At 46.7% G+C, this 27,135-nt stretch overlaps 1 protein-coding gene across 1 annotated transcript in view; it reads left to right on the forward strand.

The window, feature by feature from the left end:
* The window catches only part of SDK1 (sidekick cell adhesion molecule 1), a 557,065-nt gene that overhangs the window by 479,696 nt on the left and 50,234 nt on the right, over positions 1–27,135 (forward strand). Inside the window, 7 exon segments of the mRNA XM_033167902.1 lie at positions 228–422; positions 7,931–8,132; positions 12,337–12,440; positions 15,615–15,685; positions 19,615–19,753; positions 20,643–20,702; positions 22,550–22,651. Of these exon segments, the coding sequence (XP_033023793.1) occupies positions 228–422; positions 7,931–8,132; positions 12,337–12,440; positions 15,615–15,685; positions 19,615–19,753; positions 20,643–20,702; positions 22,550–22,651 (873 nt within the window).

Raw genomic sequence — 27,135 nt, forward strand, 5'->3', positions numbered from 1 at the left:
TTTCCCAGATAATACACTGCATTGGGCGGGCGGTTGGAGGAGGGCGTGTGTGTTCTAAAGCTCAGCTGGTAAACACTAAAAGAAGCAAATTCCATTGTTTTGCATTCAAATAAATAAGTAATTAGGATGTACTAATAGTCTTGGCTCTTTTCCTCTACTAAAAGACTGGGGAAACTAACCTCAACACCCCTCTCTCCATGTTCTTCTTGTCATTGTTCTGCGTTCAGGCTATCAAATCGCCTACCGTCTGGCATCCAGCAGCCCAAACAAGTTCACCACCGTTGAAGTTGGCTCCACCGTCAGGCAGTTTGTGGCGACAGATCTCCTCCCTGAGTCGGCGTACATCTTCCGAGCATCTGCCAAGACCCGGCAGGGCTGGGGGGAGCCTCTGGAAGCCACAGTCATCACCACGGAAAAGAGAGGTAACGGCGGCAGCTTGCGGGGGGGTGCAGTCATGACGCTCTGTTTCCTGTTGTTGTCCAATGATCCTCACCAAGTCAGGGAACAACCATTGATGCTCCTGCAGGTGATCTCACTGATCAGTCTGGGATAGAAGGGTTAAGAGGTTCCAGGAAGTAACCTGGACCTCTGTGGCTCAACCCATTCCATGCACTCCACCTTGCAGGGCTGCCTTTTAGGGGGTCAGCTTGTTTGAAAGTAGGTCATGCTGGAGATATACGGTGCCTTTTGTAATAAAACCATTTGTTTGCAAACAATCAGTGAGCAGATGGGGATCAAGCCCCCCCCCCTTTGCAGGCAATATTGACAGCCCATAGCACTATAACACACCAAATGGAGGGGCAGGGAGGGGTACGTACTTCAAATCATATATAGCACCAATTAAGTCTGATGGCCCGCCAGTTCCTAACCACGTCTGCTGCCACATCTGCTGCAGCCTCCAAGCCCTGTGCGATCCTGGTGAAATGCCCTGAAATTCCGGGCATTTACAACCATCTGCATCTGTCAGGCATCTCTGAATGAGCAGCATCCCGTTCTCTTTAAGCCTATCCATGAGAGCATCCCTTTCCTCCTCCCCTTTTCCAAATAGACACTCTTCCATAGACGAGAAAGGAGAAAGCATCTTTTCCCCACTCTCTTTCCCCGTCCAAGATAAAGCTAATTTAACAAAACTATGTGAGAGACACTGCTGTGTGCCTAATAGCTGCATCACATAATTTCCTTCTCTCTTGTAGCAATAACAATGGGCCCCATTACTGTTAAGCACTTAGGGTTCTCTGAATACAAGAGCCGTTGTATAAAATACAGCCTTACCCCCTAATGTATGGCCTTGTGTCCTGCCTACATCACACCCTGCTGAGCAATCAGAGAGAAAAGTAGTTAGGTTCCTAAGAACTGGATGGCGTAAAAACACAAATTGACCGTGCATGTACTAAAATTAGGGGGCAACTACACGCGAGGTTTGCTGTACAGCTATGCATTTAAGTGCAGGGAGGGTACTTGGAAATAAAGCTCGTAGGTTTTTACTTCGCACCTCCCCAGCTGTGTCCATATAGAAGCATTTGTGCCCCGCTTTTCAGCTAAAAGGGCTCCCAGTAGCTTACTTGCAATAAATTAAAACAAGACAGCCCTGCCCACAGGCTTACAATCTTAAACAAAATGCAACATGCAAGGGGAAAGGGACAGGGAGGGGAGAGGAAGAAAGCAAACTCAGGCACCACTACTTTAATAGTAGCACTTGTAATGACCAGGTGGCACAGAAACAGTTCAGGGGCGGGGGGTGCCTGAGAGAGCGAGGCTGATGGATGAGCCCTGCTTCTCATCTCTCCCACGGAGGCAGCTGGGTGGAATAGGTTCTGCCAGGTGACAGCTGAGGGGAGAGTAGGCCTGATGGAGCTGGTCTTTCATTAGAATGGCAAATGGCCTAATATCTAAAGGCAAGCACAGACACAAGATGAGGAAGATCCAGGGAGGCACAGTTGACGGAAGATCTTGGAAATAGGTTTGCAGGATAAACCAGCATCTTTCCGTACCGTGCGGTGTGGCTGTCGTTTTACTGGAAAGGATGTGGGTCACAGTCCTGCCACGCAAAATGGCAGCTCTGCATCCAGTCCCTTTTTCTTCTCTAATGTTTTGTAAGGTGATGACAGCCTAAAAGCTGGCCGTATGGTGTGACCACATCCTGCCCTGTTTTCCCTTTGCGGGGAGAGAATGAGAAACTGGACGTGGGGTTGGTGTTTCTGACGACAACCCTATGATCAGCATCTCACTTATTCCACCCTCAAATTGGGGTGGAGCACTTGGGAGTTAGCCACTCCGAAATTTAAATTTCCTTTACATTGGACTGGGAATTGGGCACCTCTGTAATCCTTTAAGCTCCTTTAGGAACCTATGTGTCAATCGGTTATGTAGAAATACAAAGCATGCCCTGAGCTCCTTATAGCCCAGTGCACTTGTTAAGACCAAAGCAGCCCTGGATTTCTATAATCCTATGGATTTCAGTGTTACAGAGATGCCCTTTAGGCTTTCGATGCAGCCTGCCCGGAGTGGAGCTGTGAGATTCTGCATGGCAATCCCTGCTGCTAACAAGAAATCACTTTTTCTCACCCTGTTTGAAGGAGGGACAATAGAAAGACTTTGTGCCCTTAAAAAAAACAAAACAAAAAAAACAGGTCACGTGGCATTCGGGAGCTCCCGGCTTCAGTCCCCTGCATGGACTCTCTGCTTGGTCGGGGGTTACTGACAGCCTAACCTGCCAGAAATAATTGTTCTTGGGATTGTCTAAACTCCTGTGGGCTGGTACCATTTCCTACTAGCAGCTTTGGAGCTTGTGAGGCAGTGTGGGAGGTTTTTGAAATCGTTACTCTTGCTTTGCTTGATCTGGAAGTTACAGTGAGTGCAGGATGCTGCAGCACGATTGCTGACGGGAGTGACGCGTTGTCAGTATATAACACCTGGACTCAGAGATCTGCTCCTGTCGCTTAATTGCTTCTGGGCTAAATTATATACTATTAGCATATAAAGCCCTCAACAACCTGGGACCCGTTTACCTACAAGATCAGCTTCCCCCATCTGTGCCCACTCAACCTCTTTGATCAGTGGAGTTGGCACTTTTACAGGTGCCACGTAATACCCCCACATAATTTCAAAGAACTAGATTATTTAGTGTGTGACAGCACCAGCACTTTGGAACTCCCTGCCGATTGATATCAGGCAGGTGCCTTCATGGAATTCTTTTTTCTTTTCTTTTTTTAGACAAGCCTACCCAGATGTTTAGAAAGTTTGCATGCATTTTAATTTATTTTAGTCTGTTCTATTGTGGTTTAAACTTTCTGTATGTTTTAAACTATGGTCGGTTGCAATCTTTTTAGTGATGAATTTTATTGTTTTATCATTTTTGCGAACCGCTTTGAGGGTTTTTTCCCTACCATCAAAGAGTATATATATAGAGAGAGAGAGAATGCAAGATGCAGCCCTGCTTCCCTGCTTTAAGGTACACACATGAGAAGAGAGGATGCAACCCCCCTGGGCGACCAGCAAACATTTGCTTCCTCTGAAAGAATAACCCCGAGCACTTAAGCACCAACCTTTGTATCGCCCCGTAAGGCTCCCGCCATCAGTGCCAAGGACTCTCTGAAGCTGATGGCTTTCTATTCTTCTGGCATCGGCTGCTGATCGAGGGCTGCTGAGAGGTGCTGAGCCATAAAGCAAACGTTCCCAGGGAGGCAGGGCAAGAGAGGAACTCAGGAGACAAACTGTTCTTTGTGGGAAGTGGCTGGAGGTTCCCGAGCCGCTGTACGTACCTCTTTGTGGAAACGGGAGCCAATGGGGTGGGATGGAATGAGTTGTTTAGAGGCGAGCCACCGTAGCTTCGCTGATCAATGCCTGCTTTATTGCATGCCACACATTTTAATCAGAATCGATAAGCTCCATGATAAACAATTAAACAATTATTCCTCACTCTATTGAGTTTTTCGGTTGAAATCAATGGGTGCTGCTTCGGAGAGACACTGGCAGGGTGGGAGCGCTCTGGTCTGGTGTTCCTTCACCGTGTGAGAGGGTTAACCGTTTGCTGCCTCCAGAGATTTCTCAGCTGCTTGTGAGAAGCTGGCTTATTTAACCCTGGCGCTTTCAGAGTGATTAAGTGCAGGGACTCAAGAAGAGTCCCTGCCTGCTTCACTCATCGGGCTCGCCCTAAAATGCTGTATGGCGCTGCAGGGATATTGGCGCATGTGTGTGCAACACAGCCACGTGTGAAGTGTCCATTTTGCCGGGGGAGGCAAATCTCCTCAGCTTAATGCTATCTATTCCAGGGCGGCGAATGAGCTGCCCTCCAGGGATCCTGCAGGACTCCCACCCAGTGGCGTAGGAAGGGGGTGCGGTGGGGCGGTCTGCCCCGAGTGCCACCACCGAGGGGGGGGGTGACAAACTGGAAAAAATAAGTATTTTTTAAAAAAAACTTATTGAAGCTGCTCTCTGATAGGTGGGCGGGGCTTCCCAGGTTCCAGATGCCACCCTCCTTGCATTGGGACCTTCACCCCACCCCCAGCCCAGCTGGCCAATTGGCTGCGGGGTGGGGGGTGGGGCAATGGACAGGAAAGGAAAGGAAAGTTCTGATGCTGACTGAGGTTGACTTTCTTAGCCCCCTGCCAGCAGCAGTTGGGTTCTTTGGGCCGCTGCGGCAGCCTGCCGAGGAAGCAGGGGCCCATGCGTGGAGGCTGAGGCCGCAGCGGCTGAGCTCTGGGTTGTGTGGATGCCGTGGACAACCTCCTGGGCCACTAAGCCAAAGCTGCTTATGCTCACAATGTTCAGTAAATAAACCAGAAAATAACACTTGCGACTGTATCTTATTTTTCCTTCTTTTAATAATTTAAATTTGGGGGGGGGGGTGACAAAAAAAATTCTGCACCAGGTACCGCCTGACCTTGCTAATCCTCTGCTCCCATCATTCCTGACCATTGGCCATGCTGGCTAGGACTGAGGGGAGCAGTTCAAGAGGTTACCTGGGAGTCCATCTTAGTGAAGACCTAACTTGGAAGGTCAATACAGCCCAGGTGGTTAGGAAGGCCCAACAGAGACTTCATTTCCTTAGGGTCTTGCGAAAGAACAAAGTTGGACGGCAACTGATGATTTCCTTCTATTGGTCCACGATAGAAAGTGTTCTCTCATACTGCATTACGGTGTGGTTTGCTGGTTTGACAGCCATGGACAGAGAGTCCGTATGGAGGGTGGTGAAGACAGCACAGGATATCGTGGGCTGTCCCCTGAGTCCGCTAGATGTTATAGCGAGAGACCATTGCTTCAGAAGAGCGGGGAACATTCTCAGGGATGACTCACACCCTGGCCAGCACCTTTTTAATCTAGATATAGAAACATGATAAGCCGCACCAACAGGTTAAAGAACAGTTTCTACCCATGGGCCGTGAGGCTGCTGAATGGAAGACAACAACATTGCAGCTGACGTTAGGGGTTGGTGGTAGTACGACAGCACACAGAGTGTGACAAGGATTGGGAGATTGTGGGGGGGACGGGGGCTCGTTTAGTCTCACTGTAAACAAGTGGTACAGTGACAATAAAGTATTTCTATTTCTGTTACTCGGAGGGCTGTGGCTCCTTGCTGTCTTGGGCAGTGGATCATTCCCCAAATCTGCTATTTGGAGTTGCCTGGGAACAAACAAGGGATGTTGCAGATAATCATAAAGAGGAGTTCATAAAAACACCCTGTTTGATTAGTTGAACATTTCTTTTCCGCCAGGCCTTTGGCTTTAAATCATCTGTGGCCTCCTTGAGTGGGTGGGATGCTTTAAACCTGCCCTTTAAAAATATGAATGTGTTTTAGATTTCCCCTTTAAAAAAAATATTTTTTGTTGAATTTTATCCATATAACCCGAATAACAAAATAGAACTTCATGAGTCAAACACATAAAAACTGAACTGAACCGAACCAAGGCTGGCATGGGATGTTATATTCATAATGATAGCTCACATTCTTTGAACACGAGGGGGGAGTGGTGTTAGGGCTGGAATAATGTTGTGATTGGCATAAAAACAGGATGAGCAGTTACATGGTACGGAGAAAAGTTATATTGATCCAGGCTTTCCGTTTGCAGAATCTGGCCTTTTACAAGTGTGGGCGTCTGTTCCTTCCTCCCCATCTCACCTGCGTCACCTTTGGCAAACTGGGGCATCACCTCAGCGCTTGCAGGAAACACATTGAACTTGGCAGGGTGTAGGATCTAAGTGCTAGACTGGAGCATGACGCCAGTGACGACTGGGGGAGGGAGGGAGAATTGGAACAGAGGGCAAAAACCTGGGTGGAAGTATCTATGCAGGATGGGGAAATGGAGCAGAGTTTAATAAGGAGATTTCAGTCTCATGCAGCCTCTGTTCAAGCCATGGCTATGGGCTTTCTCAGGCAAAGCTCTCCACAAGCATTTCATCTCAGCCTTGCATTGATTCTACCTTCAGTGGAAACCACAGGTGTTCTCTGACATTGGTGACCCTTGTGAAGCCTCCTTTTAGCTTTCTCTAAGGGCTCACTTTCCTCAAGGCCCAGAGAAGCAAGGGCTGTTCAACAGGGAGCAGAATTGCCTCTTTTAGCATTTTTTAAAAATCATTTTTATTTGATTTTACAAATTCAGGGTTATAAAACTCCCAATATAAATCCATATACAGAGATTCCTCTGAATCTCGCGACTTCCACCCACCCCCTCCATGGGGTCCCATTTTGAACATTTACAGCTGCATATTCTTCCATATAACTTTTATATCAATCCATATTGTCTATGGTATTTGTTAAACTACAAGTGAAATCAAAATCCTGCCAGTGTTTCCATCTGCTTACAGTGGTCTCCTAAATAACTTATAAATTTTTCCCATTCTTTTATAAAGTTTTTGTCCTCTTGGTTTCTGAGTTTTCCAGTCAGTTTTGCGATTTTGGCATAGTCCCATCAGCTTGGTTTGCCATTCCTCACTGGTAGGGACCTTGTCTTCTTTCCATCTCTGGGCTAGTAGCATCCGGGTAGCTGTTGTTCCAGAAATAAAAAGTATTTTCTGCTCCTTTGGAATGTTCGTGCCTATAATTCCTAATAAAAAAGCTTCTGGGTTTTTTTTTTAACAAAGGTTGTTTTAAACATTTTTTCCCCATTTCATTATATATCATTTCCAAAGCTTTTATTACCATACAAGTCCACCACATATGATGAAAGGTACCTTCTTCTTCTTTTTAATATATTTATTAAATTTTATAAAAACAACAATCAACAAAAACAAACAAATACAGAACAATACAACCAAACAAAGAACAAACCTACAATAAAAAGGTACCTTCTTTTTCTTTACATTTCCAGCAGATATTTGTACTTGTCCTATACATTTTTGCTAACTTAAAGGTAAAGGTAAAGGGACCCCTGACCATCAGGTCCAGTCGTGTCCGACTCTGGGGTTGCGGCGCTCTTCTCGCTCTATAGGCCGAGGGAGCCGGCGTTTTGTCCGCAGACAGCTTCCGGGTCATGTGGCCAGCATGACAAAGCCGCTTCTGGCGAACCAGAGCAACGCACGGAAACACCGTTTACCTTCCCGCTGGAGCGGTCCCTATTTATTTACTTGCACTTTGACATGCTTTCGAACTGCTAGGTGGGCAGGAGCTGGGACCGAGCAACGGGAGCTCACCCCGTGGCAGGGATTCGAACCGCCGACCTTCTGATCAGCAAGCCCTAGGCTCTGTGGTTTAACCTACAGCGCCACCTGGGTCCCCCATTTGCTAACTTACTAGGAGTCAAATACTACCGGTACATCGTTTTCTTATAATTTTATTTCAGTGTACAACATGCCGTATTGCCTCTTTTAGCATTGATGCAACAACATATGGAAGAACAAGTTGGGCTCAGTGTCACTACATTTGGGGGTCTTCTGTTTATTGCCTACCATCTTAATTTCCCCTAAAAATAACAACTTTTATATTTCATTCCAGAACGTCCGGCTCCTCCCAGTGAACTGAAAGTCCCCCAGTCTGAAGTGACGTCCCGAAGTTTGCAGCTACATTGGGTTCCTGGGAGTGATGGGTCTTCCCCGGTGCGCTACTTCACGGTGCAAACTAAGGAGCTTCCCGGCGGCGAATGGAAAACATACTCTTCATCCATCAGCCATGAAGCTACCTCCTGCCCAATTGACAGGTACCACAGAGAAACTCACAGCCAGAAATGGCAGGAGACACAGCACACCTTGACCACAAGTGCCACCTTCTGACCTCGGAGGCCCAGAGAGATTCCTCCATCATTGTAGGAAGGGGGTCAATGGCATTGCTTCAGAATCAGGGAAGGTCTCCACTATATATTTCAGGCATGTTCAGCACACATGGCTTCCCCCCAAATAATCCTGGTAACTGTAGTTTGCTGTTGGTGCTGCAAATGATAGCTTTGTGATGGGGAAACTGCAGTTCCTATGATTCTTTCAAGGAAGCCATGTGCACTGAATATAGACATGTATGGTGTGGAACTGCCCATGACTTGCAAAGTGGCAACCTTCCATCGAAGTGCTCTAATGCAGGCCTGCTAAAGTGAATTCAGTGGTTCTGGGAGCGAATAGGTTTTGGGTTGTGGCTCTGGGAACTCATCCAGAATAAAGTATTAGGTTATCGATTAAGTTTGTACATGTGGTTCTAGTCCTGGCACAAATTTGCAGCCCTGTGCCCCTCTTCCAACTCCACCTTGAAATCCCAGGTGCCCTTGAATGGTTTACAAGGACCCTGAGGTGGGTGGGTGTGATGGACGGCTTTAGAAAGGGATTGGGCAAATCCATGGAGGAGAGAGCCGTCAAAGGCTACTAGGCACACCGGGTATTCTCTGCCTCCGTGGTCAGAGGCAGCAATGCTTCTGAACACCAGTTGCTGGAAACTACAGGAGGGGAAGAGGGCTTTTGTGGTTGGATCCTGTTGAGGGTTTCCCACGGGCATCTGATTGGCCACTCTGAGGACAGGATGCTGGATCAGATGGATCATTGACCTGATCCATCATTTTGATCTTGCTTTCTTCTGTTCACATTGAACAGGATGCAGTAAAAGGGACAGAAGCTGGATTCTATGGCACTGTGTTAAGTGGTGTGAAGAGACATTGCTTTTCTTCAGCCTTAGGTTGACTGCAGATATGCAGTGTGTAATGCAGTAGTCGTGGCTGCTCCCCCATCCCAGCCTTAAAGGAAGTGCTACTGATTCTAGTCTATGGCAGTAATATTCTGACAAATCAATGTAGGTGAACAAGTTCCATGCGGATTTGTGCTGGGCCTTGGTGGGGGTGTGGTAGCATGATGGCAGCCTGCAAAGATCCACCCTGTTCTCCCTCCAGTCTTGTTTTTTTTGGGGGGGGGGGAGGAGCAGCCCTCATTCTCAGTTGGACTCCATGTGGAAAGTCTTTATCAGAGGGGAGGGTGAAATTTTAAACCCAGACAAATTGTTTCCCAATTGTTTTAACATGAGATAATTGGCAAACGGCTGGCTTTTTCCCTCCTCCGCCATCTCCTCCTCCTTTCCTTGCCCAGCCCATCAGCAATGCAGAAAAACCCAGACCTTTGCAAAGTCCCTTTTTTGCAGCGATAGTTGATATTCATTCCCCTCTACTGCATTGAGATTCTGTCTCTGTGAGTTCCTTATCTTGTTTTCAGATGAAATGAGGGCAATTTTATCTGTATGGCCATACTGAGGAATAGAGAGATAACATCGCCCTGTTTAAACTGCGTTATCCAGCCTTCATTAGATTGTGCTGGAATTAAAATTCTTGAAGTGATTGCTTGCTGAAGCCACCCTGTACCTACAAGGAGATTTGCCACTTGCTGTTCATCACACACACACACACACACACACACACACACACACACACACACACGGCCCTCTGAAGGAAATGAGGCTCTTTTGAAAATTGTATTGGCATACCAGCAAAGAAAACTGGCTAATGGGATGCAGATCTTTGGCATCAAATTAGAAACTACCAGCTCACTGCAGTTTGAAAATGTTCAAGTGTGAGGAATTCCTTTGTCGGGCAATAATTTTCACCACCAAAAAAATGGGCTGCAGGGCACAGGAGTGGAAGGTGTGGCCTGTTTCTTGAGCATTGATTCTGATGTGCTTACAGGGTTGTTACATGAAGTCATAGGCACCAATTCTATGGGGCTGAGATGCCCCCCCCAAAAAAAAAACTATATTGGGACAAGAATCATGAGGTGCCGGGTCTTGGCTGTATCGTTTTACTGGTACTGTTTTGTGAGTTTGTCATGGCCTTTGGCTAGAACAATAAACTTAAATTGATGGATTTATATTCTTATACAGCACAATGAATGTTGTGTCGTGTACATGTTTCTCTCTCTCTGTGTGTGTGTGCAGATTCTGAGATTTGTTTACTACAAGTTTAATGCAAAACGTAGTTTTGGCAAGGGTAAAAAACCAAAACCATATTTGTATATGTATGAAGAACTGTACTGCATTTGGAGAAGTGGAATGGAAGAGCCCAAAGAGGGAGAGATGCACTTGGGCAGAGACAGAGAGAGAGATGTCTGTGTGATATGTTTGCGCGTGAGTGAGTGAGAAAGAGAGAGTGGTATTTGTGTGTTTGTGGTCTGTATGTGTGCAGCAGTTTGTGTGTGTGTGTGTGTGTGTGTGTGAGAGAGAGAGAGAGAGAGAGAGAGAGAAGACCAAGTTGTATGTTTTCTTCTGGTCTTGGGGAAAGCTCCCTGTTGTTATTAGACTACAACATCTTCATTGTGTATATATCGGGTGTGGGTGTGTGAATATTGTGTGATTTCCACAAGCAGGACCACCAGGACATAGCTGACTTCCCAGGGCAAGTCTGGGGTTGTCCAGGGGGAGCAAAAGTGACTATATTCTCATTAGTTTTGTATTGTGCCACACAACCATTTTTTTTATTGGTACACACAGCACTTCCTCAATATTCTCAGTGTATCCACTAGCCCAAAAAAGGTTGGGGACCCCTGTCCTGTTGTGAAAGAATTGATAAAATAGCAGCTATATCCTGCGGTCTAATAGGACATTTGGCCCTTTCCCACTTCCCCATTCAATCCAACGGAGAAATGTAACTTGCAGACCCCCAGGTTGCTCTCCCTCTGCAATTTCCATGCTCGCGGCAACTCTAGAGAATGCATGTGCATAGCAGCCAGTCTCCCGTATTCATTTTTCTTTTTCTTCTTCTTCTTCTTCTTCTTCTTCTTCTTACCAAGATCCAAGGAGGGGCAAATGTGTCGCCAGGTTCCTAAGAGCATTTTCCCTGCGGGGACTGCTCAAAGCAATTTAGCGCACACTGTCCATCATGCCTCTGTTTTATCCCACCACGTTTAAATATTCCGTCCCTGGTAATCTTATCTGCATTGCTCGTTGGCCCTCCAGGACCAAGCCCAGCAACTGGCTTCAACCGATTAATTAGCTAAGCCTATTACGTGGGACTCTGGACCCGAGCAGACCTTGTTAGCGACTCAAAGGGAGCCTCCCGCTAGCTATGCTGGAAGCTCTGCTGAAGTCACCTCAGCTGGAAGTCAGTCTTTGCATATCTTAAAGTCACTGAGTACACAGAAAGCCTGCAGGGAATCCCCTGTCACTGTCTGTGTTAAATAAGCTGAGTAACACTATTAGTTGGAAATGCAACCGCGATTAAAAAGCAGCACTCCTGGAGCACAGTCTCCTAGATTAGCCAAGATGCTTGTGGCTGGGAGCCCACATCATCTGTTCATCTGTTCTTCAATTTGCTATGCTTGCCCTTGGATTAATCCACTGTTGTCTCCTGCAAGTGGAGCAAGGGCAGGTGTTATCTGACCATCACTGCGAAAGAAAGGCCATGCTGAGATGCATGAGCAGCACTTGAGAAACGGGAACCCTGCAAATGGGGTGTTTGGGTTTCAGCTCGTGCCTCTGAACTGGATCAGGAGAGCCTGGCTGCAGCTGGATCAGGCCAAAGGGGGCCCATCCAGTCCAGCATTCTCTTCCACACAGCAGTCAAAAAGAAGCCCCAAAGGCAAGGAGGACTGGAGTGTGACTGCGGTGCTCTCCCCACCTGGGATTGCCAGCAGTGATATTCCAAGGCATACTGCTTCCAACATAGAATGCAGCCATTGTGGCTCTGAGCCATTGATAGCCCTCTCCATGAATTTGCCCAGACCCCTTTGTAAAGCCATCCAAATTGGTGGCCATCCCTGTTTCTCGGGGAAGCAAATTCCACAGTTTAATGTGTTGCAATAGCATGGCTTCAGGAAAAGGAAGGCATATTGGGTAATACAAGCTGCACTTACAATATTTGTTGTGGGGAAAGCTGCTCAAGGCAGCTGTGGATGGCCAGAGAGAAGCATTGATCCCCATTCTGTTAACCCTTTCCCATTTTGCAGACTCAACCCATTTACTTCCTACAAGCTGCGCCTGAAAGCAACCAACGATATTGGAGACAGCGACTTTGGTGCCGAGACGGAAGCGGTCACAACGTTGCAGGATGGTAAGGGCGCCCCAGCTTGAAACTGAGCATAGCTGTTTCTCTTTCACAGTAATCCAGGGGATCCATTCCCCAGTGCATTCGGTCCCAGCATTGCACCTTGGTATTAGGGGACAGGAAGATGCATAGGGCTAAAACTCACCGTTTAGATGCTATTGACAGAGGCAGTAGCCCAGTTTAGCCTCCTCAACAGTGAACTGCCCTGCAGTGCCTTCAGATAATGATTCCTGCTGATTTAAACCCCGTTTGATTGTCTTCCAGGTTCTGTGCTAACGAACCATTATCTTTCCTGAAATTGAATAATTTAACAAGGAACATTAAAAATGAATGTAGAATTGAGCCCATGTTTGGAGAACTTTCTCCAATTGTTTTCACTCCAAATCCACTTTCAGGCTGCAGAAGTGCTAAATGGTTGAACGACAGAGAGGGCGGCGGGAGAGAGAGGAGGGTGTGCATGTCCAGCAAGCACAAACATTTTAGACTGCTAGTTTGTACAGGCAAAAAGCAATTTACAATTGCAAAGTGCTTCTCGCGTGTGCCCCCCCTTGCCTCGGATGAGTTTCAGGTGCTTTTTGTTCAACATGGGAAAATAATAATGGAGTACAGTAATTGTTAAGTGCATGTGTACGGTTGTTTGATGTAGACATGAACTTTCCTATTCAAGGCAGTCTTTAAGGTATCAAGGGTTAGGGTACAGAGGCACATCCATGTCCCCAATGGACAGGCAGAAGGCTAAAGGAAAGTAATTGCCTGATGGTAAGACTGAGGAAAGGCAAAACAAGGTGGTAGCAGACAGGTGCATGAGCCAAAAGGTACACTGATAAACAATCTAGCAGGTCAATAGAGAAACAGGTACACTGGTTCAACAGGAACTTTGTCTTTCTCGGGAGACAAGATGCTCACATTGTGAAGAATCAGGCTGAAATCTGAGGCTCCATAAGCGCAAGTGAAACCACAACGGTTTCTTCAATCAACCGACATTGCTGAACCAGTAAGCTTCAGAGGACACTACTTTTGGCAAGCTGTCCTGCTGAAACACAGGCAATAGCATGCTTGGGCCCAGTCAGTAGAACCTGTGTGTGTGTGTGTGTGTGTGTGTGAGAGAGAGAGAGAGAGAGAGAGAGAGAGAGAGAGAGAGAGAGAGATTCCTGGTGTGTTATTGGGAACAGATCTTGATCTGACATGAAGATGCATGCCCAGATCTTTCTCCCGCATTGCATTGGGAAGAGAGGTATTACAGAAAGCATTGAATGGAGCTTGGGTGGAAAATGTGAGCTCACTCCTCTCAAAATCTGTGACTGCACTTCAGAACCTGTCCCAACCCCCTTCATGCCAGGACAGAAGGCTTATCCACACCCTTTGCCTTGCTCTTTCCAGGCAGAGTCTAGCACTTCAATGCCCCATGTCCAGGCTTTCGCCCTCCCTGAGCTTTAGTGCTCAGTTGAAGCAAACTCAGTTCAGGTTTTCTGCAGATTGATGTTTACTCTGATTCAGCTTTAGAGAGTGGGTTTTAGCAGGCAAAGCGTTGGAGGTTGGGGTAAGTGCTCCGACATGAAGCTTTCAATTGTAGACTGTGCCTGGAAAATGTGGATAAGACCAAGCTCCAAATGGGTTCCCACTGCACCTCTGCTGTTATCTACCCCTCCCTGCAAAAGAGATAGCATAGGTTGGGGGGGGGGTGTCTCACTAGAGGATGCTAATGAATCCTGTCTATTAACACCACTATCCCTTTTTCCCTGGGGAAAGCAGGCATGGGGTCTCGCAGGGAAGAGGGTGCTGTGCTTCACACATTTGGACTTTTGCGATGCTCAAATAATTTTGGAGGAGGAATTCAGGAGTGAATGGGTTTGCAGATAGGAGGAAGCTTGGGCGGGGTGTGTCTATTGCATCCCCTCCCCATGTCCAAAGAGCTTCTGGATTGTGGCTGCAATGTGGAGGATACTACTCCTCTTGGACAGCAACTCTGCAGTTGTAAAGACGAGTGACTCCAGTTTGTGTGGCTTTCATGTGCCAAGTTTACTTTGGATCATCTTTGTTTTAAAACCCGCATTGGCTGCAGTGTACATTCGGCATCTCTTCTGAAAACTCTCTGTTATTCACAAACTCTCCGTTAAGAGCATTCATAAGTGATGCACAAAGTGCATGCTAGCTTAAGAAGCCCCTTTTAGCATAACACATGAAAAACAGCGTGCATGGGAGCATCTAGTGCTGCTCTCTGGACATGCAAATCAACTGCAAAGTTGAATGTGTGTTGATTCCAAGTTGGAAAAGTTGTTTAAGTAAATCAGCCCCCCTCGCTGAGCATATTGTCAAGTACTCTAGAATCTTAGTTTACCTGAGATGGTCATAAAATGCCTGGCTGTTATAAATCCACCAACATCAGGGCGAGCTCCTTTGAAAATAAACCAACCGGTCCGCAATGCAAAGGACCCTGCAACTATCTTTGGGCTTCCAAGCAGGCTTTGGGCTGGTGTTTCTCCCTGTGTCTCCTGGGAATTGGATGTAAATGGAGTTTCAAAGGCAGGGGTAGGGTCTGTGGCTCCATATCAGGAGGCAGAAATCCCCAGAGGTGTCCGCAAGCCTTGGGATGTGCTGAAAGTTGGCCTTTGAATCCCAGCCTTATCTTTAAGCTGCCACAGTTTGTCTCATCTCTCTCTCTCTCTTGCTGCAGCAGACTAGCACAGCTGATGTTCTGGGGGTCATTCCCATTATATATGTCTACATAGATAGATATATCCTTCCCAAAGTGCACTTCGGGTTGGGTTTTGGAAAACCCAGGGCTCCCACTGGCCTCTATACAACAGAAATGATTAACTGTAAAAGCTGCTCACCTCCTCAGCAAACTCAGAGGATTTATTTTGCTGAGCAAACCCGCTGCGGCTAGTGGAGCATTTTAGTGTGGAGAGCTGGGAGCGCCTGATAAGCTTCCCCGGCTTTGTCCCTGATACATTCTGTGCATTTGCTGCACAGGTAGGATAGATGCTCAAAGCAGGTTTAGGCAGCTGGGCCTCTCATAGGTGGGGTGATGGAATGGCGGGAGGGAGGCCGCCACTCGCTCCTTTGCAGCACAGCAGTGCCTCCGTGGCAAGCCAGGCGACAAAGAACTTCCAGCAACAGAACGCGTTCTCTGCTTGTTTCTCACTTTAATGCCTGTTTCCTTTATATATCCATATTTAGTTCCAGGCGAACCACCAAATTCTGTGTCTGTGACCCCGCATACCACGTCCTCTGTCCTCGTGCAGTGGAAGGTGAGTAGCATATAAAAGTGGGGGGGGGTCTCTTGACCGGGGAGCACAGAAAAGCAGTCTCTTGGGAAATACACAAGCGCTGGCGGTCCAAAAGATTCCTACTTTTCCCCAGTCACTTGTGGGGGCAGAGGGGAAGTTGCACACCTCCACCCTTCTGAGGCAGGTGCAAGACTGAAAGCCCACAGCCCCCGGATGCCCTCCCAGCCAAGACCTTGCATGCTCAAGCACCAGAATTTGCCCTGAGACCACACACCTCGGTTGAGTCTCCCTGCAATTCATCACTATCTATGTTAACAGTCTCTGCTGTCTTACTGATGTCTCTTACGGTGTGGCTTAGCTTGCGCAGAAGACCTTGTTCCTGCAGCAATAACACTCTCAGTTACAACATGCTGAACAAATGCAAGGTGTGTTGAACGTTTTCACCCAAGGAGGTGTGTGTAGACATCAATCAGCAACTCACCTCCCAGTCAGTCATATAATGGAACAAACGGAAATGCAGACAGAGGGCCGCAAAAGGGCACATGTTAGGAATAAAGGCCGATCCTGTTGATAGATTTTGGGTGGATAATACATGTGAAATAGGTGGTAGTTTAGATAATTGCGTGCTTTTTATTTCATGAAAATGTAATGGGATAGTTGCACTCAAGCCACATTGAAAGAACCAAAGGCAATTACATGTCATTACCACGCTTATGTTATTTGGGTGCTCAGCAATTTAGATGTGAGGTAGTTTTCAGATAAAAAAAAATGTAAAACAAGCTTAAACTAGCTAAATACTGAGGAAACACAGCCAAAACAGCAGTTATCATAGGTTACCCAGCACAAGGCAATGTTTTAACGTGCTGTTTGGAAATGCACTGAAGAAACATTAGGCTTTCAGCTTCTCAGCTCATTGTTTCGACCCACGTTGGAATGAATTGAGACTTCTTTGTAGAATGAAGTGATGGTTCTGTAGTTCAAGAGTGATTTCAGAGTCCCTTTAGTGTGAAATTTAACTTGGGTGCTTTGTTCTAGTCTACTTCTGGTTTTGAGCCAATAATTTGTCCAAATTTTGCAGTGTAAACAAATAGCCCTTCTCACTCCTGCAGACCTGGCTGGCTGCTACTCATAATCACTTTTACCTGCCTCTGCAGATCCTCTGGGCCTCTCGTAGAGATAGACAGAAAATCCTAAATAATCCATTACCATCAAAAGCTGGGTTTTGTCCATGAAAGTCGGATAAGAGCAGGATGCCCTGACCTTTCAGCAAAGTACCTTTTCCAAGGCAGAAGTATGATTATCAGGGAGGCAGAAAGGAAAGAGCTTCCCTTGCCATTTATCTCTTAGGTCCCTTTGTGCCAGGTATCTAAATAGCTTCTGATTCTGACATAAGATCTGGACTCCAGAGGGAATCCTGCTTGCTTGCTTTTTAATCGGGCTTGATGTGGATCAGAAGGCTTTTATGAGGGACAGGAAAAATAGAAAGGGGGGGGTGTTGCTGTGGAGCCCTCGTTATCAGAAACTTGATTATCAAAAACTACTTGTTAATTGAACTGGCTGCATTTCCCCTACGTAGATTCTGATCAAGGCAGCCCTATGTAAACAGCCCTCATTCTTATTCACATTTTTAATTAACCAAATGTTACGGATGGTCCCCCAGGCTGTTCAAAAAGTTGGCCTCAGGCAGATGACACAAGACTGTATCAAAATATGTTACTTCCAAGAGTCCTTGAGGCCTTGAGATCAACCCCAACCTGGAATTAGGAGAGCAAATACAATATTCAGAGCCCCAGAAGCGATAAGTTATGGGAGTCTGAAATGAGACCATGCTATTTTATTCCAGGGGCTGCAGTATAATAGACCCAGTTGTTGGAGGAAATAGGAATGTAAAGAATACAAATCTTTTACTTCATATATACATGTCTGTACTGGAGTCAAGCTTAATGTGTTGTGGAAATGGAAGAGACTATTCCTGGCCCACCTTGACTGCACCAAGCATATATTTTGGAGATGAGGCAGATGCGTGCATGAAGAAAGCAATTGATGTGTGGACCCAATTCATCCATCAGTATAGGAACGGTGACTGGGAAGGTGGAGTTGCTGTAATCCATAAGGGTTACATGTCTCTTTTAATGAGTTCCCTGTCCAAGATGCAGCCACGTTGAAGCACGGATACAGCTAGTGTCAAGCAACTGAGCCACAAGAGAGATTCTGCTAAGCTACCTATTGCCCTGCTGCTTCACAGCCTCCACTACCAAGGTGACAGGTGTGATGTTGAGGGTCTCTGGGTAGACTTCAGTTACAAATGCTGATGTCTCCTTAATCAGCGCAGCTCAGGATTTCGCAGACACCGTGGCAACCATGGGTCTGTCTCAATGTTTGTTAGACCCAACAGCTGCTGCAGTTCATACATTGGATCCAGTTTTCTTTACTGGACAGGATGAAGTTGATCTTTGGGGAAGAACTCCTTGGTGCCTCTTTATCATTGGCAGTTCTCAGCCTGGTTGAGGTTGGACTTGCTCTTATTTCAAACCTCCTTCACATGGTTAAAAGCTTGATTGAGATAAGATAGTCCACACACACCTCAAACTTAATGGAGCCAGATGGTCTTCTGTTGGCCCTAAGGGAGCATCCAGTTTATTCTCTCAGTTACCTTTGTGAGTTCCTGAAACATACAGGCTGTTAGCGCAATAGCTCCACAGAACCCCCTTACCTGTTTGTCAGAGGTGATTCATTTCCCTGATGACCTACAGAGTTGCAAGGAACAGCAGAGACAGCATCTAGAGCTCAGGTGGATGAAAATTTATGACATTTCTGACTGCACGTGGCTCATCCCCAAACATTCAACTGAGTTTTCATGGGTGAAGAAAGAAATGCCCCAGCTTAGCCTCTATCCATGTGGGATGCTGGATGCCCCAGTGGCATGGCGTGATAATGCTGCTTAGTACTTTGAGGATAAAATCACTGAGATAATTCCTGGCCTGGATTCTGCTTTGGGATCCAGGTCCAAAACAGAGTCATTATCCAGAGTGTCATCTTGGATGAAAATATGGACTGATGAGTGCTTGCTGGGCCCTTGTCCTGGGCTGGTGAAGCCTTGTTGAAGGTTATCATTAAATGCATGTTGTGTGAGGGAGTAATGCAAGACCTCTATTATCAAAGCCACCACTCAGCCCCTTGACTTGGTGAAATTATGCACTAGTTTCAAACTTTCCTAGCCAAGGTTGGCAAGTGGACCATGACTTAACAACTCTGTAAAGTCTCAAACTGGATCCATTTTTGACTTGCGTCTCAGGTTTGGGATGGAAACTGCCTTTGTCACTCTTGTTGATGTCCTGTGTTGGTATAGATAAACCCTACATGACAACCTTTACCTTCAGGGAGCATGACCCTGGATCTGCCAGTGACCTTCTGTAGTGGTTCTGCTCCTAGCTAATGCGGCGATTTCACAAGAGACTATTGGTTTTCCCTGGAGAAGTTTGCCATTGGAATCCCATGTGGTCAGGTCAAACTGTATTGCCTCCATCTTGTCCCCCTTGCTTTTCAACATCTACCTGAAACCACTGAGTGAAACTGTTCAGGCGGAGAGGCAGTATTGCAAAGGATGATGGGGTGAGATTCTCAAGTCGCCTCCTGGACTGTGGCTGCAAGTTGTGTCCCAGGACACCTTGCATGTTGCTGTGCCTCATGCCCCAAGCAACTGCTTGGAGATGCTTGTGCTGTCCTGGATAGACTCTTTCGTGTCCTTTTGACTTTGCAAGGGATGCTCCCTTTTGGTCATGCGGTGAAATATCTTGGGCTAGCACCATGACATCCCCACTTCATCTTAAAACAAGCCTGCATGGATGACTATTTTAACAACCAACATTTAGGCTGAATCTCATTTATGGACTAACACTGGGCACAAGCCTTATCTCATCTAACCTATTTTTCACTTTGACATTTTGCAGCCTCCAAATGCTGAGAGCCTGAACGGTCTTCTCTTGGGATATCGCATTTATTACCGGGAATTGGAGTATGAAAGCACCGTCCCAGGACTGGAGTCCAAGGTCATTAAAAACCCTTCGGCTTTACGAGCAGAGCTTACAGGTGAGCAGCAAATGGGGTGTGTACCTTCCCCCCACTTTATGCAGTCCCGTTATTCACCAGTGGGTTAAGAAGGGGCACTGAAATGTTTGGCATCTGCATCAAGATGGCCAAGTGCTGAAAATGGTTAACGGGGGGGGGCGGATAAGAGGAAGACAGGCACATGCTCTGAAGCTCCCTCTGCTAACTGGCTGGTGGATTTACGGTATCTCCAGTGGGGTCACTCAGGGGGCCTGCTGTCCTTCCTCTCCCACCTTCAGTTATTGCTTCCTGCTTTCTGCTGTTTCCATGTTGTGGCTATCTCAATAGTAAATCAGGTGTTCAGAGCTCCATCAAATTAAAGGCTCTATTGATTGGGAGAGGAGAGCAAAGGGTTGGGGGGGGGAGTGGGAGACCCTGAGCCATGCCAGTCAGAGCATTGTCTGCCACGCTGTCAGAGGATGTTGCAGACAGTAATGTGAATAAGTAAATGCATAGCATGGAATTTCCAGGGGGGGGGTTGTCTTTCTGTCTCCTTGGTTCACAGTCTCTAGCACAAATCCCCTGTGTTCCAGCCCTGGCAGGATCTGGAGGGGGCCTTCTGCCCTAGAGCAGCCTTGCCTGGTGCCTGTTTGTTCCGCGACTCTAAGGACATCTTACGCTTCCTCATATTGCTTGCTTGTTGGATTTCTCTCTGTGGCAAGGAGGCTGAGCAAGCCCTCGTGACTGATGATCTTTCGACACGTTATCTAGAAAGTGATGTGGCTTTTATTGCCTGTCAAGGTGCAGTCCTCAAGCTTAAAGCTGTCTCTGCGTGCGCCGCATCATTTCCCGCTGCCTGTGCTGTACATCATGTGCAATAACTGTTTTCCTTGCCCTCTTAACAACTTTCTGCTTTGCTTACCCTGAATAGCCCAAAGCAGCTTCAAGACAGTGAACAGCAGCTCTGCATTAACGACGTATGAATTAACACGTAAGTGCATGCGGATGTACACAAACACACACACACACACACACAGAGAGAGAGAGAGAGAGAGAGAGAGAGAGCTGCAATCCTGGGGAAGAGGCGAGATTCCTGTGGACCTTTTTGGGGCCTTATACCAGGGCCACATTAGCACCATACTTTTAATGTGTTGTGATACCACTTCAAACAACCATGCTCCCCCAAAGGATTCTGGGTGCTGTAGTTTGTTAAAGGTGATGAGTGTTGTTAGGGGGATTGGTTGTTAAACCACTGTGGGAATTGTCACTCTGGGAGGGGGATAGGGGGTCTCCTAATAGCTCTCATGAATTTTCATGAAATCTGTCCACAGTGATTTTATGGCATGCCTCAGTCCCGTTTTCTTGCACGTTGCTGTGGAAATATTATCACCCTTCCAACAGCAAAAAAAAACCCCCAAAACAAATGCTCTTGTGTATGAACTGGCAGGAGTTTGAAAGTCCGTAAAAATGTCTGTTTCATATAATATATCAGATGGTTTTATTTATTATGCCAGCAAAATTTAAGCAGTAAATCAGATACCATCAGCTGTCTGTCTACCTGAAACCGGCAGGCAACACACTGCTCTCTGACTCAGATACGTGGGCAGAATACTGGTAAATACTTCGGGAAATCTGAAATTAGAAGGGCTCGTTATTGAACTCGTGAAACTGTTCCTACGATAATGGTTTGCTGCGACTCTCAGTGATGCCGAAGCTGAAGGGTAACTTGCCAGTTGTGGAGGAACTGATATGCAAATAAAGAGCTTGAGAGCGATGCTTGCACAATTTCGTGACATTTCCAGCCCAGCTGCCTGGCAGTATTTCGCTGGTGGGCTCCCCAGATGCTCCGTGTCCTGTGTAAGATGGGTGGCCTGATTTGAATATGCAAATCCTGGCACCGCAAGTATCTGCAGGTCTCTATGACCGAACGGACATGGATGTGATGCTCCTTTCTGCCACAATCTTGCTTATTAAATGTGCTCAGGGCTCCCCGCCGCCGCCTCCTCCTCTGTGGTCTCCTGTTTTCCTTCTGCCATCTCCTTCCTGCCTCTGTCAATGCTCATTCCTGAGTTTGAGCTCAGGAATGGTTGCCCAGTGGCCAAAGGCAAAGCTGGTGATGTCAAAATCTTTTCTCGGTTTTGTGTGCTCAGCATTCAAGCTGTGATTGCCTGGGGGAAAGGACGTCTCTCTCTCTCTCTCTCTACACACACACACACACACACACACACACCTCCAAATAAGACTTTTGCGTTTCCAAGCATGCTTCTTGCACTCTGTCAGTTCCTTTGGACCCAAAGCCTCTGGGGAGGAGCCATAATGACCTCTGCTATGGCTAATTGTCTCTGCTGCGGATGCATCTTAAGAATGACTAGGATTTGGCCCTCCTTGCTGCATGTACAGAAACGTAAGGTAAACAGTTCAACCATGTGCAAACGGCCTCTCGGAACCCCCCACTGTTATTTATGGGCAGAGAAACTGCACAAGGAAATGACTATTTCTTGTGTGGGGGAGAGAAGAGAAGTTCAACAGTTTCTCAGCTTCAACACTGAGCTTTGGTCCAAATGCCGGACACTGCAAATTTGTGAGATGAGCTAGGGAACTCCAACAGAGAATTCTCAGCATCTTCACCACACTGTCATTCCCAGTATTCTTTGCGGGGAATGATTTAAACTGATATGAAAGCAAAATAATGTCTCCTCCTAAAGATCCAACTAGAATATCAGAGTAACATCAGAGCGATTTGATACCTTTCCATTTATTCACCTGTCTTCTGGGCTACTGAGAACTTTTAAGTGGGACATCAAATATGTTTGTAACCCAATTGTTTTATGTTTCCAGAGCTGAAAAAGTACAAGAGATACGAAGTTGTCGTGACAGCATACAATATTGTTGGGGAGAGCCCTGCCAGCACTCCTGTGGAAGTCTTTGTTGGGGAAGCGGGTAAGTAAGCTGGCTGCTAAACTCCTATAATGTAGATCAGACTCAGTTTCCCTAGATCTGCTGGAAGGGGAGAACTCTATATGAATAATAACATGATGGTGGTGGTGGTGATGCTTTTGTAAGCAAAAAAGCAAGAGGATGGGTATCTGAAGAAGTGTGCATGCACACGAAAGCTCATACCAGGAACAAACTCAGTTGGTCTCTAAGGTGCTACTAGAAAGAATTTTCGATTTTGTTTTGAAAAAAGCAAGATGCAGAGATCAGTTTGAAAATGCATGGAGAATTTTTTGACATCTCAGGAAAATCCTGGATGGGGAGCAGGCTTTTAGCTCTAGCTCTTTGTCCTTCCCAGGATTACCCAAACCAGGATAAAATATGTAAGGCGGCTGTGATTACAAAATCAATTCTGTAACGTAAGAGAAATCAGGCAAATTCACTTAGCTTGTATAACATAGACCTGCTGCAGGATCCAACTTTTCTTGGTGCAGAATTTGGTTTGCCTGTGAGCAGAATTTTAACTATCATTTAACCCAAAGCGTACATAAAAATATTTTGTGTGTGCGTGATCATGCGGTGCAGGCAGACACAGCCTTTGGCATCCGGTGCTGAACGAATGGCATATTTTCCTGAAGATCATTTAGGACCAAGTCCCTTTTCAATGCAGATAAGCTTGGTCAGAGCTGGGAGCAGAGCAAAAATGCCCCTGCCTTAGATTTGCCATGCGCTGCCAGCTAAAACAACTGAATCTCATTTCAACCTTCCTCTGCACCTTCGCAGAGATTCATTCCTCCGTGCATTTATCCTCCATGTGGAAGGGGAGGCTGGGTCTGCCTCTAGTGGTCACCTGTGCAGCCCATGCATTGGGCAGGATGTCTACCGAGGGTTTGGTTCTGTACAGGTTGCTGCATTCATATAGGTGCCTCTTGACAGATGCTGGATGTGTGAACATGGCAGTGAGTGGGGACCAAATACTCTGCAGAACAGAACGGAAAAACAGGCCAGGGACTCATTACTGTGCTCATTATTCTGTTACACGCTCGTAAAGGGCTGAACTAATGATATGCACTGATACACTTTGAGCAACTCACAGTTTAATGCAATATCCATATACGAACATAGAATAAAAGATAAATAAGGCCTATTAAGTCAGTGAAAATAATGTTTGCGGGGTGGGGGGCAACAACCGTGCTTAAAGTAATATTATTGGGTCAGACACCATCTCTCAGCTTAATCTATAGAGCTGCAGGATCACAACAAACAGCGTGTCTGTGTTAAACAGGAGTTCCTTGGAGGAAGGGGTTTGATGAAAGTTGGATGAATGCATGCGTGCCTTCCACAAATGAACTTTAGTGTGTGACTGAGCTCAGGACAGTGAGGAGATTACAGGGAGTGCAAAGTGCCCTGTAGGCACTGTTTTTAGAAAGGCATAGTGTGTGGTGGGGTGTGTGGTGATATTGCTAAAATTGAGAGGGCCCCCTGCCTGAGCTGAAGCTAATTATTATTATTATTATTATTATTATTATTTGTACCCCGCCCATCTGGCTGGATTTCCCCAGCCACTCTGGGCGGCTTCCAACAGAAATCAAATACAAAAATATCACACATTAAAAACTTCCCTAAAAAGGGCTGCCTTCAGGTTTTTTCTGAATGTCAGGTAGTTGTTTATTTCCTTGACCTGTGATGGGAGGGCGTTTCATCAAGAGCTACTCTGCCATTCCCGCCATCATTCAAACAGAGACTCGGGCACAATGGATGGTTCACTAAGCAGGACGCAGCCCGCTGCACGCCATGTTGGGCTGCCCTTGAAGTTGCTCCGGAAGGTGTAGCTGATGTAGGGTGCCACTACATGGAGATGGGATCATGTGTCACTCACCCTTAAAACACTGCACTGTCTGGCTGTGAGCCACTGGGCCCAATTGGAGGTGTCAGTTCTAGGGTCCTGAGCCACTTAGGGCTCTGTACAGAAATGCTCAACGGAGCCCTTTCCCAATACTGGGGTGAGGAAGCCCCGCTCATGGCCTGGCCTGGGGCGGCTTGAGACAGGGCCTTTTTGGTGTCAGCACCCCCTGTGGAATGCCCTCCCTTGGTGGGGGTGCATGCAATTGCTCCACACACTGTCAAACTTTAGGGGTCAATTTATACCTTTTTTTCTGCCCAGGCTGAGAAGACTTGAAGTTTGCCCTGGGCCTTAATAGTGATGCTGTGTAACATTAATATTTGAGTTTTGCTGGGGGGTTGGTTGGTTTTGCTTTAATTAAATATTGCATACAATTGCTGTACTTGATCATTGTTCACTGCCCAGGGCTCTGTTTAGAGGAAGAAAGGAATAGAAATGAAATGAAATTGGCAGCAGCAGCATGTTGTGGCTATATGGGTGTGTTTGCCAATTTCTCTATTTCAGGCAGGCAGAAAACCCAGGAGGTCCACCCATGCCCTCTAGTCCACCTTGGTGGGCTGTATCCTATGGATGGCATGGCACAGCTCCCAGAATACCACAATGCAATTTTCATTAGTCCATACTTTGCCAACCTGGTGCTTTCTGGGTGCTTTGCACTACAATTCCCACCACCCCCAGCCAGCAGGGCCATAGGATGCTGGGTCTGGTGGCTGCTGTAGCCCCAGCCATCTGGACCCCACCCCCCTGGCCAAAGCTGCATTAGGCCATTCGGTCAAGGCGGACTCCCTTTCTGCAGCACAAGCTTATTTTTGCTGCTCTGTTCACCCGAATCTGCACTCCGGTCTGCCTTCCTGCGATGGAGGTTCCTTGCGTCAGATTTGACCCATGGCCCCAGCTAATGCGACTCAATCTACTTTCACCTCCGTTCCCCTGGTATTTCATATTTAACATGCAAAGGTTCCATTTCAAATTCCAGAATTATTTTCATTACAGTTTCATTAAATCCGAGATGTCTTGGGCCTTGGACAAGCTATTAGCTCCTTCTGACCTTTTCATTTCAAACATCACTGTAATGTTCTGTTATCTTTCCCTAAAACTCCATAAATTAATCAGGGCAGCTGTGCTCTCTCAGAGCGCTCTGGGGCAGTTCTTGCTATTGAGCTGTCAGTATTATATTCCTGCTGCCGTTCTGTCTTCCACCTGCAAAATATGACAATGGAGTTATAACACAGTGCCTATTGAGCAACGTATGCTTTTATACAGGAACGTTACATGATGTTAAGAGGGCATGTGGATGCGAAGGACATCTACCAGGAGCATCTTGGGTGGTTTCCTTGGAGGGCTCTATTCTTCAGCTGCTCCTGGATCTGACCCTCATTGAAATACATCTTCGGCAGCAGAGGCAAATGAAATGTATAATGAGGTTTCTGCTGCAATTTTGTCCAGCCTCGGCCAAGCTCAGTGTCAGGCTGCAGAGTCTTCTGGGTGTAATGTAAGCATAGCCCGCTGGATCAGGCCAATGGCCCAGCATCCTGTTTTCACTGAGATTCAATGAGGACTGGGGGTACCTGATATGCTACCTTGACCTCCTTGGAGAAAAAGGTGTGATGTGAATGCAATAAATAAATAAATAAGAAAACAAAACAAAACACTGAAAGTGGGAGCAGTCTAGTTTCTCTCTCACACACACACATATACACACACAAAGTGAAGAATAGTACCTGTGCATTTTGTCCCGTATCTCAGTTTTTTAAAAATGCGAGAAGCCTATACTCTTTTTTTAAAAAGGAAGGAAGGAAGGAAGGCTAGGAATCTGGGGCTTATGGTTCATTGCCGGGTGGCAACATTCCACCTGCAGATACCCATGAATTCTAGAAAGCCTTGGGTACCTTCAGCAAGGATGTTGGTGCTCCATTTGCAACCTCCGTGCAGATCCTCCTGTTTCTTTGCACCCCTCCCCTCCCGGTGTCTCCGTCAGGTTCCCTGGCGACTCTCCTTGGCCCACAATCCTGCATGCACTTAGGCTGCTCAGATCCCCCTGAAGCCAATGCCGGAGCCGGATTTGTCCCCTTGTCAGGCAAGGCTTTGTTCCCACGATTCCTTCTACACCAGTTCTTTGAAGAAGAAAAAATCCGGATTCTGCAGAAAAGCCAGACATAGTTATCGTTCTAAAAACTGTGCTAAGAAAGTGGATGCATATACATAGATAACGGAGAGATATCCCTGGCCACAGTGAAAACCAAATGGATATATTTCCATTTGGTTTTAAAATTTGGGCTGAGGACAGGCTGTCCAACTTTGCATCTTGTGTTAATAGTAATGTACATTATGTTTTTTTTGGAATACAAGAGAGTTGGGCAAAGCAAGAGATAAATGTAAAGACTTGAAGAAGCTGCCATTTCTTCTTCTGCCTTGACCTTCTTTCCCCTTTTGCTTTGGTTTGCGTAAATGTTGGGCTGCCTTTGACAGAGTGGCACAAGGACTCAAGAAGCTAGAGGGGAGCAAGGGCTGGTCAGGGCCACCCTCCTCATCGTGGTGAGATGGTCCACGCCTGCCCCCCCCCCCCATTGCCCCTTTAGGACACCAG

This window comes from Lacerta agilis, chromosome 13 (assembly GCF_009819535.1).
Source record: "Lacerta agilis isolate rLacAgi1 chromosome 13, rLacAgi1.pri, whole genome shotgun sequence".
Classification (NCBI taxonomy): Eukaryota; Metazoa; Chordata; class Lepidosauria; order Squamata; family Lacertidae; genus Lacerta; species Lacerta agilis.